At 34.6% G+C, this 17,110-nt stretch overlaps 2 protein-coding genes across 2 annotated transcripts in view; one reads left to right on the forward strand and one right to left on the reverse strand.

The window, feature by feature from the left end:
* On the forward strand, positions 1–4,747 carry LOC105618784 (mitochondrial uncoupling protein 2-like). Its single transcript, XM_012200315.1, has 5 exons — positions 1–120; positions 229–350; positions 2,205–2,314; positions 4,007–4,225; positions 4,362–4,747. The coding sequence occupies exons 1-5, from the start codon at positions 1–3 to the stop codon at positions 4,745–4,747; spliced, it is 957 nt and encodes a 318-aa protein (XP_012055705.1).
* Positions 4,748–7,629: 2,882 nt separating this feature from the next.
* The window catches only part of LOC105618782 (cytosolic carboxypeptidase 1-like), a 31,655-nt gene continuing 22,174 nt past the window's right edge, over positions 7,630–17,110 (reverse strand). The window contains exons 15-18 of the mRNA XM_012200314.1: positions 8,906–9,158; positions 8,440–8,564; positions 8,011–8,163; positions 7,630–7,741 (exon numbers count right to left, since the gene is read on the reverse strand). Coding sequence (XP_012055704.1) covers positions 7,630–7,741; positions 8,011–8,163; positions 8,440–8,564; positions 8,906–9,158 — 643 coding nt within the window. The remainder of the gene's footprint in view (positions 7,742–8,010; positions 8,164–8,439; positions 8,565–8,905; positions 9,159–17,110) is intronic.

The following is a 17,110-nucleotide window of genomic DNA, read 5'->3' on the forward strand; positions in this document are numbered from 1 at the left end:
ATGAAGCAAGGAATCTCAGATGACTTTTCACTTGGCGTGAAATTATTTACCGCGGGCACCGCAGCCTGCATCGCCGATTTAGCCACCTTTCCTTTGGACACCGCCAAAGTCAGAATGCAGGTGAGTTAAGTAATAATAATTATATTTGAATTATATCCTTCGAAATAATCGCATGTTATCTCGTTGCGTCTTTTTATTCACCGAAAGAAATCGAATTATTTCTTCAAGATCGCAGGAGAAGGCCAAGCCCTGTTGCTGACATCAGCGGAAGGATCGGTCCTTGCAGTAAGAACGAGCCAACCAGGATTGTTCCAAACCGTTGCAAACATCGTTAGATACGAAGGCGCAAGGTACGTTGTTCGTTATCATAATAGTAATTTAAGAACTGATGGTAGGTAGAACAACTTTATTTGGGCTATTAATATTTGTACATAATATTGTAATATATACGTATAATCTGTAAATGCAGGACTTCCTTACCTAAGAGTGATAATTCAATTTAAAGCTTATAGAAAATATTTATAGAGCAATCGCTTGTTGATATAATAACTATTTTATATTCAACTGTCGCTCTCTCTGAAATAATAACATGCGGTACTTTTTTCATAATAAACAAACTTATTAACCAGATTTCTTATTTTGGCGTGTGCCAGATTAAGCTAATTAATTTTTTCATCGTTTATTAATTAAATTATACATATAAATATACTGAATATAAAAAAATTCCGTTTTTTTTTAAATTAATTCAGAATTTATTAAATGTATAACTTAAAAATTTTTGTATGTAAGTAATCACAAATTATGTGTTCAGCTAAAATATAAAAAATACTTATTTATATTTATTTTGATACTTTAATGGTTTATAGTAGATATTTATATTTATATCACATAGAAAAGCCTTATTTAAAAAAAGCAACATATACTAATTAACTTAATTGTTTTTCATGTATTGTCAGTAAAGAAAGAATCGGAAAGAAAATATTTACGGCTTATCGTGTTTTCATTAAAATTTTGTTTGATATCTGGCACATGTATGTACAATAATTGCTTGTTCTGGAAAATTTTCTAGACTCTTATGATTGATCTTCGCATAAATATGATTTTTATTTCATCTTCTAGTCAGATGCCATGGACAAGTGTTCACTCACGTAAAACAATTTTTGCATAAGCAAAATAGATAAAGGAATGTAATTACTTTCCAAAAATTACACATTTTTATTCGATGAAAGTCGAAATATATAAAACGAAACAAATACAAATTTAATAAGACTTGTCGATGGTATTTCTTGTATCAATTCTTCTTACGTTTTATTATTTTTACGGATTATTCTTTTATTTTTATTTTGCATGGGTTGTCTTTCGCGTCTCTTTTTCCATTATTCGAAAAATTAACCAAACTGTTCTATTTCGTTTCTTTTGTACAAAGTATTTATAAATTTCCAATTAATTTGTACAATAAAAAGAATTCGTGATAATTGATATATAGAAACGTGGATACGTGATGCTTCGAGTAAACATTTTTGTACGGCGCATAAACGCGCCGTACGTCATGAAATTTCTTTCTACATCTTCTGATAGTCATTTCTCCAATAAAGTTGCTTATAAAATTTCGAAAGACAACTTGCTTCCTTCTTACACATCTCTTCGTGATATATTTCTCTTAAGTTTTCATGTAGTTTCTCTCTTTTCTTTCTCACTTTCTCTTTTTGATTTTATTTCATTTACTTTGCCTGTATATTTATATCTATAGTAATGATCTACTTTCCCAATCACCGGTGTCTTCTTCTCTATTTTTGAATATGATACAACATTAAAATGCGTGATCAACAAAATAATGCACGCTCTCTCTTGGTTATTTCTCAGCTCTCGAATTATTTTTCTTTTGCGCGTCTTCGAACTGTAAATCACTTCATTAACGAGTAATATTGAATTTCGCTTTAAAGCATTCAATATGTAGGATATCTATATTATAGAAAAAAAATGAGGTGCAAAATCGCGCGGATAGGAAAAAGGCGAAGAGAAAAAAAAGGAAAAATTACGCAATATTTGCGTAAAAAAAAGCGAATAATATTTTTTTAAAAACCATTGAGATATAGAGAGAGAAAGAGAAAGAGAGAGAGAGAGAAATATGTACAAACGATACCCTGGAAACGAGTTTGAGGGTAAATTGTGAGGGCGGTGTGCTTGAGCGAGGGTGGTTACAGGAGCCTGTACGGAGGTCTATCCGCGGGACTCCAGAGACAGATGTGTTTCGCCAGCATACGATTGGGCCTCTACGACAGCGTGAAGTCACTCTACGCTGGAATCTTCGACGGTACAGCCAACCAAAACTCCTAACTTTTGATATAAATATATCTTCTATGATATATACGAGAGTAGCCGCGCGCGTTACAATTTCAACAATTTCTTAAACGCGTATATAATATACATTCATATATCTTATGTAAAACGTTTTGTCATATTTATAACACACGTAACATGCAAACATATCGATATTAGACAATATTTAATGAATTATAATTGTAAAATTATATTTGAAATATATTTTTATATATTCATAAATATTCTTTGACGATTAAATTCTTACCGATCTTAATAATTTTAACATTGGAAAACATAAATATTAAAAAAATAGTCAAGAACTGTTAATAAAAAAAGTCTAATATTGAATGTCTAACATTATATACATAGACACGCATATTCATATCGACATTCGCTTTATCACGATGAAAATTCTCGTAAACTTTATGCGCAAATCTTCTAAGATTGTCTTGATATGTTCCTCGTTCTCATTTCTGTCGTTTTTGAAATTGAGAAAGGAGGAAAAAAGGGAAGAAAAAAAGAAAACTAAGTATAGAGTCAGAAAATGGAAATGGGAGAGCTAAAAGATTGAATGTACAACAAAGGCGAGGATTTGAACATCTTTTGTAATTCTTACTGCATTGAATAATCGTGAGACTATTACATATTTATGCATTTTACTTCATTTACATTTGCAAAGAAGTTTTCATTCCTTAAAATACGGCATTCAAACTGTTTTCTTTTTACAAAGTTTTTTTAAATACATTTGCTACAAATATATTTGCTTGGATGTACAATAATTCATCTTTGATGTATTGCTGAGACTTTTCTAAAATTTTGCTCAATCAGATATATTTGTATAGTCTTGCGATTCAATCGCTATGATTACTTTTCTGATTTTTCAGTATCATTATGTTCGTAAATTTTACATTTTTTTTTAAAAGTTCTCAAAAATGTGTGTAAAAATTAATTTGCAGAATTAAATGGATTATTTATAGTTCGTTTGTATGTGCAATATAATACATATTCCAAAATGCTTTTTTTGCTAATTTTAAGTAGCATTCAATTCTGAATTTTTACATTTATCGATGATTTAAATGTAAATTATATAATTTATGTTAATCTAAAATAATAATCTATTGTAACTATTAAGTTTATTTTGTTGCTGAACATATCCAGAATATTAATAATTCTGTTAAAATAAGACTTTTATTAAATAAACAAAAAATTTGCTTCTATATACATCCTGTGCTACGGCTTATTTATTTTCTTTGAAAAAATAAGACATGATAAATTTATACGCAAATATAATCTCAAATTTAAAATAAAATTTCGAAATTGTACTCTTTTTCAATGTTTACAGAAGATTTAATTTCATTATCTTGATATAATCGACAAGTTAATTTTTACTTTTGAGATCGCGGTACAACATCGATCCTCTACATATAATAATTTATTATTCATTATTAATGTCAAGCTGATTGTGAAAAGTTTACTAATGCTTATGAATATTATATAAAGATATTAAAACCGATCGTAATAATAATACATTAAATGAAACATAAATAACATAAATAAAACATTAAATGAGAGATAACACAATTAAATGAGAGTAGGCACAATTTGCGTCGATTTTATATCGCTTCTTAATTCTTAAATTATTTGTCAGAGACTAGTTCTTCATCAAGCGTTTTTATTTCAACAGGTAACAACAATAAGATCGGTACATCGATGAACATTGGCGTACGTGTTGCCGCGGGAATCACGACGGGCGCTTTGGCAGTGATGATCGCTCAACCGACCGATGTCGTTAAAATCCGCATGCAGGCTGGGAATAATGGACGATCATCGGTAAGATATAGCTCCACTCTGCAGGCATACAAGAGTATCGCTAGTGGAGAAGGCGCGAAAGGTCTTTGGAAAGGTGAGTCTTCCTATAAAAATATTTTTAATTTTAGAAACTTCTTGTATTATTTGTAGAATTTTTTAAAGATTGCACAAACAGTATATAAGATCTTTTTAATATCATGGAAAGTAATCCTCTATTTCGTCACACATAGGAACCATGCCGAATGTCTCGCGGAATGCTATTGTGAACGTGGCGGAGATAGTCTGTTACGACATCATCAAGGACCTCATTCTGGTTAGCGGTTATCTTCGTGATGGGATACCGTGTCATTTGACCGCCGCGACGGCCGCAGGACTCTGTACCACCCTGGCGGCAAGTCCCGTGGACGTCGTGAAGACACGTTATATGAACAGCGCCGCTGGCGAGTATAAGGGCGCGATAGACTGCGCTATTAAGACCTTTGTCCAGGAAGGTCCCACCGCGTTCTATAAAGGTTTCGTGCCAAGTTTCTCGCGCCTGGTATCCTGGAACATCGTATTGTGGGTAACCTATGAGCAGATGAAGTTGCACATGAAGAAGCTATATGGCATCGAGTAAAGTACTAAATTACTTATCAAACCCGATTATTCTGCCGAACCGGCGCGGAGATCGGTATAATCCATTTCTTGTGTTACTTTATCGAAATTCTACTTCCGTAGAATATTAGCGTTTAGATAAACGTATAAATCAAACGTAGATAGACCGAAAGCTTGATATTTCAAGATACAATTTCAGCCGATGATAATGAATATCCTCTTATTATTGCTTTTTTTCTATTGTCTGCTTTCCTAAATGCAAATGTGCGCACACGGTGTTTATCGTCGAATCATTCAACGATAAGAAATTAATCGTAAATCAACAAAAATTATTTGCACCGATGAAAATAGTAAATAATAGTAGTAGGAGTTACACACAATCTCATTTAGTATTTTAGTTACTTTAGTTTTTATATACATGTGCAACATTACGCCAAACAATTAAGAATAATAAGGCTTTTTTAACAATTTGTATAAAACAAATTTGAATTTCATCAGAAAGCTTTATATATTTATAATAAGACGTTAGGCTATTTTAAGATGGATTATACAATGATTACGTAAATTGTTAATGCGCCAAACAGACAATAATGTTATCGAAATTCATTCCGATGTTTTTACTTAAATCTCTCTTTAGTCTCTTGAGAAACTGTGATTATAAAATAACGAATTTTCTTTTTAGCATCACTCTAATTAACTGATCATTCGTGAACGTAGCGTGTAATTTTTGCATACAATATAATCTCGATTCAGTCAATTTATACTATAGAGCACAATTTATATAGTTTAAAAAATCGTCAATGATTTTTTAAACTATATTGCCATATACTAAGAAAAAAATCAATTTAATTATCTTTATTTCTTTTGTTGAATGTATGTATTTAAGTAAAATATAATATATGTCTGACTTAAATACATACATTCATCATCAATAAATCAAACTAAATTAATTTAATTTAATGAATAATTTTTTTCTCAGTGTACGAATAATTTAGTTTTATAATTTGCGAGGAACATTTAAAGAACCTCTTTATAGAAAAAATTATATATTGTAGAAATATTTGTTATTTATAATGAAATACAATAATTGTCAACTCTCATAGAATGATGATGTAATTTGAGATACAATTCGCACAATATATCTGTATCGTCGAATTTCGATGACAAAAAAACTATTTGGTCTTAAAATAATATATATGAGTATAGTGTACGCACAATTAAGTACATGACTGATTATGCTTAATTGGATACATGTTTCTATCAAGAATTACATTTTTCTAAAAATTTGTTTGCGGTAATAAAGAAATAATTCCGTTAAATAGTAATACAAGCAACAAGTAACAGCGCTTGCAAAGCGCTAAAAAAATATATAAACGCTTTTTAAACTTTGTAAACGCTATGTGCTATTTGACAACCTCCTCATAAATTCTGCAGTATAAAATTATATAAAATGTCAGATGTAAATTGTTTCTTATCAGAATTTAAAGTCTAATATTAATATATTAGTATTAAACATTGCGATGTTATATCTATATTTAATTACTACAATATTGTAGTATTATGTAATATAAATAATCATTTATTCTGACATCATTCAACACCTTATGTATTGATCCGCACATTATTATAAATCATCTTATTAATTTTCTAAATTTCTTTATTAATTATCGTTCGGATTATTGTGCAGTACATGTCACGGCTTGTATATTATACTAGAAATGCCTATATTAAAAGCGCAACGTAATAATAGCCGAAAATTACAAAATTTACAATTAGCGTTATATCGATACGCATGTAAAAATCTCATCAAAAACTTAATCCGTGGAATACAAATAATTGCTTCAGGAAGTCTTAGGGAGATCTTATAAATTTACAAGGAATTACAATTCATTAACATTTATTTCCTATATTTATACAATTATGTGTACAAAGTATAGAGCGAGGTACCGTGTCAGGGAATGATACAGTTCCCTATTTATTTTTGGTATTATCTAAATCTGTTTTGCCTTTCAAGAGACAATTCAAATTTCCCAAAAATGTAAAGCTTTCTAGAGGTCATTGTTTTATTACTATTTAGATCTTAGATGATGATTTTATAATATAATTTCAACTTTCACAAGAATTTTATTTCGAAGAAGAATTTTATTTAATTGAATAATCATACATGGCCATATTTAAATCCGTATTAAATAATATATAACAAACATAATCTTGTTTACTATGGAACATAATTTACGAAATATTGATGTCCAAGATATGTACAAATAGATTTTACGATATGTAGATAGTATTTTCATAGAGAATAGCTTTAAATGTTTGTTACGAGTTTTAAATAAATATTGTTTGTGAAATATTTCTTTTCGTGAAATATTATTTTGTACTATACTATAATAAATATTTATTCAGAATAGAAATAATTTTTGTATTAAATTTTAAATTTATAAGTGCACAAGAGTAAATATTTGTAATAAATTTGGTTGTTAAAAATAGCTGTTCTAATATTTGACTGAGGTGCAGTTCCTTAAGTCTCAAAATCAGAATCATTGGATTCACTACTAGAAGATATGTCGTCGTCCATGCATCCTGATTTCATGGGAATATCTTTCTCCATAGGAATTCTAAAAAGAGTAACAGGCACAATTAACAAGAAACATATTGAATAATAAGCGAATTATCGATTAACTTCAAGAGTAATGGATGTATAAATTAAATGACAGCTCTTTTCACTTATTAGCTATTATCGTTAGTTTACAGAAACATTGTTAGTTTGATTGATAACGAGGGAAAAGACATCATATGTTGATAGAACAATTTATAGCGAAAGCATTAAATTAACAATGCGCACACACGAATGGTTACACACAAATCTTGCCTTATAATACAACTGTTTATTTATCTCATTTGCTAAGAAAACGCTGTGGTATGATGTATAGCATGTTTATCTTGAATACATTTCGGTATTTTCCGTGACTTTCGTAAAATACACATTCTCGGACAACAGGCTTGCTCTGTTGATCTATATATTAAATAATATATCATAATCTGTAAAACCTTTTATTCTAGCCTGTAGAAAGTTAAAACTTAGAAAAATTATTCTTTTCAAAAACGATCTTAGAAAATAATTTTGCCGATTAAATACAGTCCCTGGAAGTATATTTCCTTCTAAATATTTTGCAAGTTTTCTTTTTTAATATATAAATGTTCTTAATCAAATATTTCAACAAATTTATATTTAAGTCGATTTATACCGTAAAAATGAATTAATAACAAAAAATTTGCACGTACTTTCCGATAGCCCAATCACCACCGCCATCCTTCATCATCGATAAAGCTTGGCAGAAATCTCTTCCAATGGCTTTGAGATGCTCTGTGTCGAGATGTAATCCCGCCAATACGCCTTGATCGCATCCACAAAAACTGCTTTCCATCGTGTAACTTCTGTTTGAATAAAACATTAAACGAAACATAGTGACATTTTTTTCAATCACAACGTCGCAATATCAGTAATATTGACTTTTATAAATGTAAATACAAAAGGAAACGTTTCACCAAGTTAATGTTAATATTAATATATAATATAAAATATAAATTGTATAATTTAAGTTATTAAAAAACAGATTTTTTTTTTACAAGACACATGTAACCTCAACCTTGCTACACAAAATCTCATTGCGAGCCAGATCTCAATCTGCTCAGGATATAGCCGTCGTTTACCTCGAAACACCCAACTGCCTCCATACAGCGACCCTGGCGGTGGATTCCTTGTTTCTTTCAACCTTGAAGGAGCAAAGAGGCAAAGCGAAAGCTGATGATGTCCTCTGCATGAGATGCGGTAACATCTAAAACAGAAAGAGAGTCACAAAGATTACGAAATCGCATTTGGAGGTTCTAACGAGAATCAAGATTTCGTAGTTCAAGAAGAGAAATACTTTCTCGGAGCACTTTCTCAGTAATGCTCTAACTAATGACATTAATGTGGCAGAGCAACGCGCGAAATGAATAGGCGGCTGTCGGCGAGTAATTGCTCGTGCAAATCGAAAGTTCACATTGAATAGACGGTCGTTGAAAGTGATGAACGTTCGCCGGGCTGGCCCGGTGGCAGGTAAATGTAGGATAAATGATGCCATGCGAGATCTAAAAATATTACCTAGCCTCGATTCCCTTCTGTTGATTCCCTTACCAAATACTGCACCGACTGGTCCGGTTTCGCCCTGTCCGCGGCGCTCCAGGAACCCGACCTTGAACAACCGAACAGAAACACGTTCTTCCTCCGCGAATGGCCGTGATAGTCGACGAAAACGTGAGGCGGTCTCTGCAACACCCTGGCGCAGTATTCCATCAGGCCTTTCGTGTGATAGATCACTGGATGATACATTCGATTGGGATTACTCCAGCGTCGATTCAGGTCCTCGTTCGTCAAACCGTATCGATTGCTGCAGCAAAAGCATGTCGTACAGATTTAAAAACAGACAACAAGAAGAATCGATTCTAGTATAAAAGAAACCGGACACCGGTTCTAACCGGACACTTTACAGAATGCTACGATCACGAACATCGCGATCGTTAAAACGCTGAAATTGTTAAAAATCGCATTCGCTGTTGCTCACATATAACGTACCACGTCATCAATTATCTCGCGAGATTGGAAATTCCAAGCTAGCTCTTTTCGATGTGACATATATTTCCTACTTATTTTTTATGGCTTCGTTTCAACATGGATGGGAAATGTAAGGATTTCAAACGATTCCATAATGAGGTAATCTTAATATCTTCGAACGTTTTCGCTGAACGAGAATATCAGAAATATTTATGCGTCTCTCAGAGAGAAGTAATCTGCAAGCATTATTTATTAACCAATTCCTTAAGATGCTTTCTCAGATTCGCGACATAAAATATATACATATGTATGTCCGGTAATTTCCTAACGTTTGCTAAAAATATTCCCTTCAAACATGTTAAGTGCATAAATAAATGTATTGCAATGGATTACGCAATGATGATGATTCGTTTTGATATGTCGTTTACGATCTATGATCGTGATGATGAAAAGCGGAGGGGATCTTGTGAAAGATCATTTTCATTTAAGGATTCAGCCGCAGTTAGAAGGACATTTCCGGTGGCCGGAAATCGAGTCAGAGGAAGTGACGCCTTCGTGTCGCGCATAGCTAATAGTAAGGCATGGCAGGTGACAATCGCTTGAATTATGGCTGTCGTTTTGATGTCGTCTCTTGATGTATTATTCCGCATTGATATCTCGATCTACGTCATAAGTAGATAGTGAGTAGATAGTGAAGTAACATTGCGAATACTTGTAACACATTTAACTCTATTGGTGGATTCAGAAATTTGTTAAGAGAGGGAGGGCCATTGATTCACTGCAGACGAAATATTTTGTTAAAGTCATTACTTAAATGTACATTTCATAAAACATTTTATTTAAAATTATCTTAATATAAAAGAAAAATTAATATATTGGGATGTCCGGAAAGTTCGTGCCGCAAAAGATTTAAATTTAATAAATGAAATTAAAAATTTAAATCTTCTGCGTTTCAATTTTCCTTCAAAATCGGCATGAACTTTCCGGACAACCCAATAATAGAATCTATATGTGTTTTATACTCGGTTTTATATCTAGGACTTTCTTAAATTAAAAAATATTTTTGAAATATCAGAATTGTGGTTAAACATTAAAAAAAATATGTATATTTTGTTCTAAGTATTTTTAAAAAAGGAAACTCCAAGGAGAAAAAAAGAGCCAAGAATCCATTTCACTCAAGTTTCGTGAAGGGACATTGAGGAATCGACTTAAAAATTTTTTAACATATTTTTAGTCGCTATTAACAGCAGCGCAAGGATTGTTTATTTATATTAACTCAATTTAAACATGAAAACACATGACGAGAGCGACTGCCGTCCATATTCTGTATGGTGTACACTTGATGGTGTCCCACCAAGAGAAAGAGAGAGGACGTTCACCGGCGTGCCACGTTCGCAGAAGCTGACAGCGAAAGAGGACAGTCATTCGAGATAATAGATCTCATCATGTGCATGCAACGCCAAAAAAGCGGTCGCGCCGCGCGCGTTTCAGAACGCGCACCGAAACGAAATCGCGCGGAGAAGCGCAACGCTTCGTCAGGTAATGCCATTAACATTCAACATCTGACGGGCAGGAGCATCGCGTCCGCGAATGGTCTCCGTCCTATCTAGAGGCCCGAGATAAGATTTGAAGTTCCCCTGTTCTAAATTTAAACTCAGGAAACATGTTATCAGATCTTTTACTAAAATTAAGACGAGATTATGAGGAACAAGTTATGATCCGCTAGTCTCGACTACGGTTATCATCTCTTTAGATTTCGACCAGAGATTCCGGCTTTTTGAACGAATTTCCGGCTCTCTGACAGAAAAAATTTCATGAGAGAATGCACTATAAGACGGTAACAGTTTTAATAGTGGCAATCATTCTCCGATAGGAAAGATAGCAATCGTTATCTCAACGCTGTGTACGGATAATAATAAATCAGATATTTATGCGATATACAAATCATGGAATTAAGGATCATTTATACTGGCTGCAGTAAACTGTTAACTTATGCTATAAGCTATAAGAAATTGACATTCACAGTTGAACGTGAGGAGAATGATCGAGTCCATTCTCCTTACATTTGATTGTGATTGGTCAATTTCTTATAATTTACAGCATAACACTTTATAACCAATGTAAATCGATCGCAATGCACAACTTTCATTTTTTTACAATGTAAAATATATAATGTCAGCTAATATTTAGGGAATGCCATTATTTTGCTATTGTAAGTGTGTGTATGCGCACATCTTCGGAAATACAACATCTAATTCCACCATGTATATAAATAATAATAAATCTATATTTAAATTTCTCTAACATAGTCGCTTAGTAATCACTTAGAAATTTCTTTAAAATCTTTTCCAAATTCATGGAGATAATGCAAGTCGAATGTAGAAAGAACGGCGATGAGTCACATGTTTGTAAATGATGACTGTACAATGAAAGTGTCGCTGTTTCATTAATTGTTCGATATAATAGGCAGCATCAGTCTCTTCGTGTCGACCGCCAATGTCAATGACTTCGAAGAGGGAGCCTTGACTGCGAACAGACTTCTCTCACCTCTGTGGAGAAAAGATCCTGTACAAATTACACATAACCGACCACTCGTCTCAGACTTGCTCCGTGTCAAACGTTCAAAGGATACCGCTCATACGTTACGTGATACTTCGGATATTTTAAAAACGATCAGATACGCAAATCTGAAACCATTAAATCTGGTCAATTTGATTAAAAAATTGATTGACTAAAATTTGATTATCGATAGGTTGTATGCTTTGATTGATTATAGTGGCAGGTTGTTCAAACAACCTTCAATCTCGAGATTCTTCGAAGTATGATAATCGATAGTCATTAGACTCTTCTAATTTTGCCTTTCCGCTTATTTAAGTCCGCTCGCGTTACGATCTCTGCGTAAACGAGGCATAAATCTAGTAGAAAAATAGGCAAGAACGGCCGTACAAAAAAAGGGACTGTAAGATATCGGATCGCGAGAATTCTCGGTATAACCGACGGAACAAAATCGAAGAAGAAATGAGCGGAAACGAGAGGACTCGGGGTCCGTTCTTGTGATCGTAAAGCGAAATCCTCTCCTTGGAAACTTCTACTTTCCTAAGCCCTTCTTCTACGTATCGCGTATTTCTTACGTGAACTTTATTACCATCATGTCCGCTCGCATCCATCTCCGTCTCTTCTTTCACGGCCTAGCAGCATTTTCTCCGGGGTTATCCCAGGGTTTGATCGTGCAACCGCTGACGGACATTTTTCCCTTCTCGACTCTATTTCCACATCTCTAAATCTCACGCTCTCATGAGCAACCTTGTCGCGGGAACGTCATTTCGTAAAGCATTGCCAGCATCGTGACACATGCAAAAGTGCATAATATTCTAATATATATTATGTAGATATCGTAAACATCTTTATTAGGAACAAAAATGCTAAGAAAATTTTATTTGAATGTTTACATATTAAATTATACGGTGCAAAAATAATTAACGAAGCATTAAAAAAAACTGCTTCGATAAAAGATAAATACAGACGATAACAGAAGATAACATTTTTAGCAAGGAAGTTGAATGATTTATAACGATTCTGTTCAGCCGATCATATATTTGGCCTAATCAACGCATTTATCGAGAAGTCGTTGTGTTAATCGGTAAAGGACGCATCCTGTTTGCTTCTCTCTTTTATGACATTAAAAAAAAACACAAGTACATAACGAGATCGTTATTTCCAACATTCCAACCTGATTCGGAGACACGCAAAGCATTTAATAGAGGGCCGTGAGCATTCTGGACGCACAAACACGCGCCCCGGGTGCAATTGTAGTTATTGCGCCCAATGGAAGAAATCGAATGACGATTCTCTCGCAATCGTCGTGTAAGGACTAACTGCACATTAGAATATTCGTGACCGGTCTCGATTTGCATTCCTCTTCCGACCCAAGGTCTTCAGAGCCGACCCTTTTTCTACAGACGGCAAAGGGCGAGCAAATCCATTCGCTCTTCTATACCTCTTTCTCTTTCTCTCTTTCTCTCTTTTTCTCTCTTTTTCTCACTCACTCTAGTCTACCATTTCTTCGAAGACGCTTGTCTCCGGTTAAAACGCTCGCCGACACGGTTTCCTCTCGCGAGGAACAAAATGCTGCTTCCTTACGAGTTTTTGCAAGAGAGATTCGCGAAGCGTCGAAAGTACTCTTCAAAGCTTAAACCTGTCGATAAGAAACGGTATTACAAATATATACAGACTGTCCGACGCAAATCGTTGAAATTTTCATAACGAAACTTCTAATAAATTATTCTAGAAATAGATTGGTCGGATAGGACGATCGTTGTCCTACAAAGATTCAGAGATTTGACGATATCGACTTCCTTTTACTTGTCTTTTATTCGTCTTCCTTACTTGCCAGCCTCTCCAGTTCGAAAGATACGATATTACGCGAGACTGAAGCGACTTTGTTGTCCGAAGCAAAACGTCTTCAATAATTACAAGATTCTTTTCCCTTGTTTAAAATTTTTTTAAATGTTGTCTAAACGTTGTTATGATATAATTTCCGGTCGCACTATTATCAAAACGATCACTGATAAAACTATTATTAAGAAAGTATTAACATTTATAAAATTATACTGCTATTACCGATCTTCCTACGTAATGCCTCTGAATTACTGTGTAAGTTCAATTCTCACGATTCCGAACGATTCCGAATGTAAGACGAAATAAAAATTTCCAAAATATTGTGTTATGATATACTGACGTGATATACTGAAAAAATACAAAATTATATTCCACTCCGCGCAATCATATGAATAGATAGGAATAAATCTCTCGTAGTATTAAGCTCATCGAGCCTTTCCAAAGCACTTTGCTGCGTACGTCGTGTCGCGCACATCCAATCTGCATATGTAAGGATAATGGCGTTGCCGCGTGTAAATTATTTTTAATACGTGGGCATGAGAGCGCGTGAATACCCCATGAATACGTACTCGTGTAGAAGAGCGTTTTTCTTGGAAAAAAAATCCCGCTGCTATGCCCATACGTAACGAGCTGCCCGATCATATTAAAACCTTCGAGAGGGCGAGCCTTTTTACCCCGTAATCGCAAGCGAGTTCACGGTTTCAGGTTCTAGGTCGTTCTCTCTTAAATCCCAAGCACGTAACCGCAACAAGAGCGTGAGTAAAGCAGGCTGTAACTACGCAGGATGATCAACTCCTAATGATTTGCGATCAGTGCGACTCGTTATTATGGGTTACTCAAGCGTTTCATCGTTAATTGCGACGCAACGTCCATCTCGCGTTGAATGAAAAAAAAAGAGAGAGAGAAAGAGAGAGAAAGAGAAGATCGAGTACCTTGATAACGCGTTCAATCGTGATATTACGTATTCCACGCATGATTTTACCACGTCATATTGTGCGCGACTGCTATGATTTCATTATATCCCATGAGAAACGAACTGTCTAAATATATCCAACGAGACAGTGTCTACATAATAAGATACGCGGGTACGTAATCGATGCTCCAGAGAAACGATCGGTAGTCAAAGGCGATGTTCTCAACTTGGAGACCCTTAGTACATTGCTTGTCTTTTACGTCATAATGATTGATTATCCGAACAATATAGTTGTGCGAGGAAAAATAAAACGCGAAATGCTGTTTCACGGTTGCGATCTCCTGTCATAGTCCGCGTTTGATTGAATCTCACAATCAGAATAGAAATCCAAAACTTTGTATAACGACGTTAACTGCATTTATATGAAATTCTGATTTATCGATTTTAACATATATTATTTGAGTCCCACAACATTTAATTTTCAATAATTCTAAAATTTTTTATGAGGAAAAATTTTTCTTATTCCTTCTAAAATTTTTAAGTAAATAAAAATAAATTATTAACAATGTTTATGTTTGTTAACTTTAAACTTTGCCAAATAGAAGGAAATTAATATTAAAACTGTCAAATGCTACTATTATTCTCGGTATATAAGTAACATCAATATTACATAAAATCTCCCTGAATAGTTTTATTCAATAAAGAGGTTACATCGTTATAATCATATTTTTACGTCATAAAAATATTTGAAGTACAGGTGAGAATCACTGTTTTAAGACTTTCCAAAGAAAACAGCAAATCCATAAGTTGTTCTGGTACTAACTGAATTATGACTCCTAAAGAGTGAACCATAAAAAAGTGTGCAAGGTCGTGCGCCCCTTACTATGAAGTCGCTCGACCACTCGATCTTGCACACACATATAATTGGAGATTCTTTCGGGATAGAACCAAATTCTATAAATAGTTACACTTTTTGGTCCTGCTATCAAGACGATTCTTTTCCTTTAATCTTCGTTTTTCTCGATGCTTCACTATTCTCGTTGATCGAAAAACATGTTCGATTATTATTATGTTCGATTACTTGCGAAAAACAATATTTCTAAAATTATCAAATTTTTGTAAATTGATTATATTGAATTATGTGATGTATAACATATTTATCGAGCTTCCTTTGAATTTATATAAAAAATTCACTTCAAAAGCTATTATGTCGGTTTATTGTCTGAGTGATATGGAACTCATCCCTTATCAAGATAATTTTCAGACATACCTATTTGAAACACCTCATGTTGCCTCGATCAATTACGAAATGCATGAGGATCACTGTCCTAGAGGTATCAAAATGGAGGAGCGAATGCCGTCGAAGCCTTCGGGGCAGTATGGCTCCTCCGATCGTCTCGGTCCGAGGCTGTTCGCGAGCTAAAATCGAGAGTTCCGTACACAGAGAAAAAAAAAGAGAAAGGAAGAGAGGTGCGCGCGGGGTAGTAACGAAGGGGATACCGGTAAGAGCAACGGGGAGGAAGGAAGGGTCTCTGGACGGGAAAAAGACGAGAAGAGATGCTTGGGAGGAAAGGAAAGAAGAGGGCCTTACATAGCGATTGCTGGCAGAGCTTGAAATAGACCTCGGCAAGAATCCCCCTGTGGCATCCTCTCTCTCGCTTCTCCTGCTCCTTCCAGCCATCTTCCTCTCGTCTTCCTCTTCGTCGCGCAGCCGACGATGGTCGCCGCTGACCGCCGTTGGCCGTCGCTGGCCGCTGCGGCGTACCCCGTCTTCGCTTTTGTTTTAGCAAAAAAAGACCAAGTCCCTTGGCGCGGCTGTGAGAAGTTGTTCTCTAGCGTCTCCCTCGCAACGGATCAAGGTAGGAGAGAGGAAGAAGAAAGCGAAGAAGACGACGAAGAAGAAGAGGATGAAGAAGACGATGAAGAAGAAAACGAAACGAAAGAGAAAAGTAATGGTAAGAGAAAACGGAAGGACGAGAAGACAACGACGACGATGAGATGGTGATCGTGCCTGTTGAAGAATCGCTTGTTTATCCAGTACACCGAACTTCTGCTTTAGTCTCACCCACCACCACATACATGATATATATAGGAGAGAACCCCGTAAGTATCGCCGGACTTAAGTGCACTCGAGCGAACGCGATGCATTCCCACGGGAATACCACGATGGGAATTCAACCTGTTAAACTGACCTATACCAAGTATCCAGCAGAACGTGATTTGTGCCGTGAGGTATAAACCCAAGCATTCACGGTACGATTGATATGCACAGAAATCTGAATACACACAAATTCCCTGCAGCCGAATATCCCATTTCTCTTAGGCAAGTCTGCAAGCGCGAAAACCGATTAATTTTATTGTAATTCATTCGGTGGTGAAGGAAGATATATAATATGAAATATGAAAGCGATTAATCTTTCTTGATCAACAAAGGATGAGGAATCTCTCGTAAAAGCACACCTCTCTCTCTCTCTCTC

Source organism: Atta cephalotes (assembly GCF_000143395.1).
Source record: "Atta cephalotes unplaced genomic scaffold scaffold00018, whole genome shotgun sequence".
Lineage (NCBI taxonomy): Eukaryota > Metazoa > Arthropoda > Insecta > Hymenoptera > Formicidae > Atta > Atta cephalotes.

What these genes read in the sequence shown, in the direction of transcription:
- LOC105618784 (XM_012200315.1), top strand. Translation starts at nt 1, where the DNA reads ATGAAGCAAGGAATCTCAGATGACTTTTCACTTGGCGTGAAATTATTT. An exon ending in CCGCCAAAGTCAGAATGCAG is followed by an intron (nt 121 to 228) that starts GTGAGTTAAGTA and finishes TATTTCTTCAAG; the next exon opens with ATCGCAGGAGAAGGCCAAGC. An exon ending in CTACGCTGGAATCTTCGACG is followed by an intron (nt 2,315 to 4,006) that starts GTACAGCCAACC and finishes TTATTTCAACAG; the next exon opens with GTAACAACAATAAGATCGGT.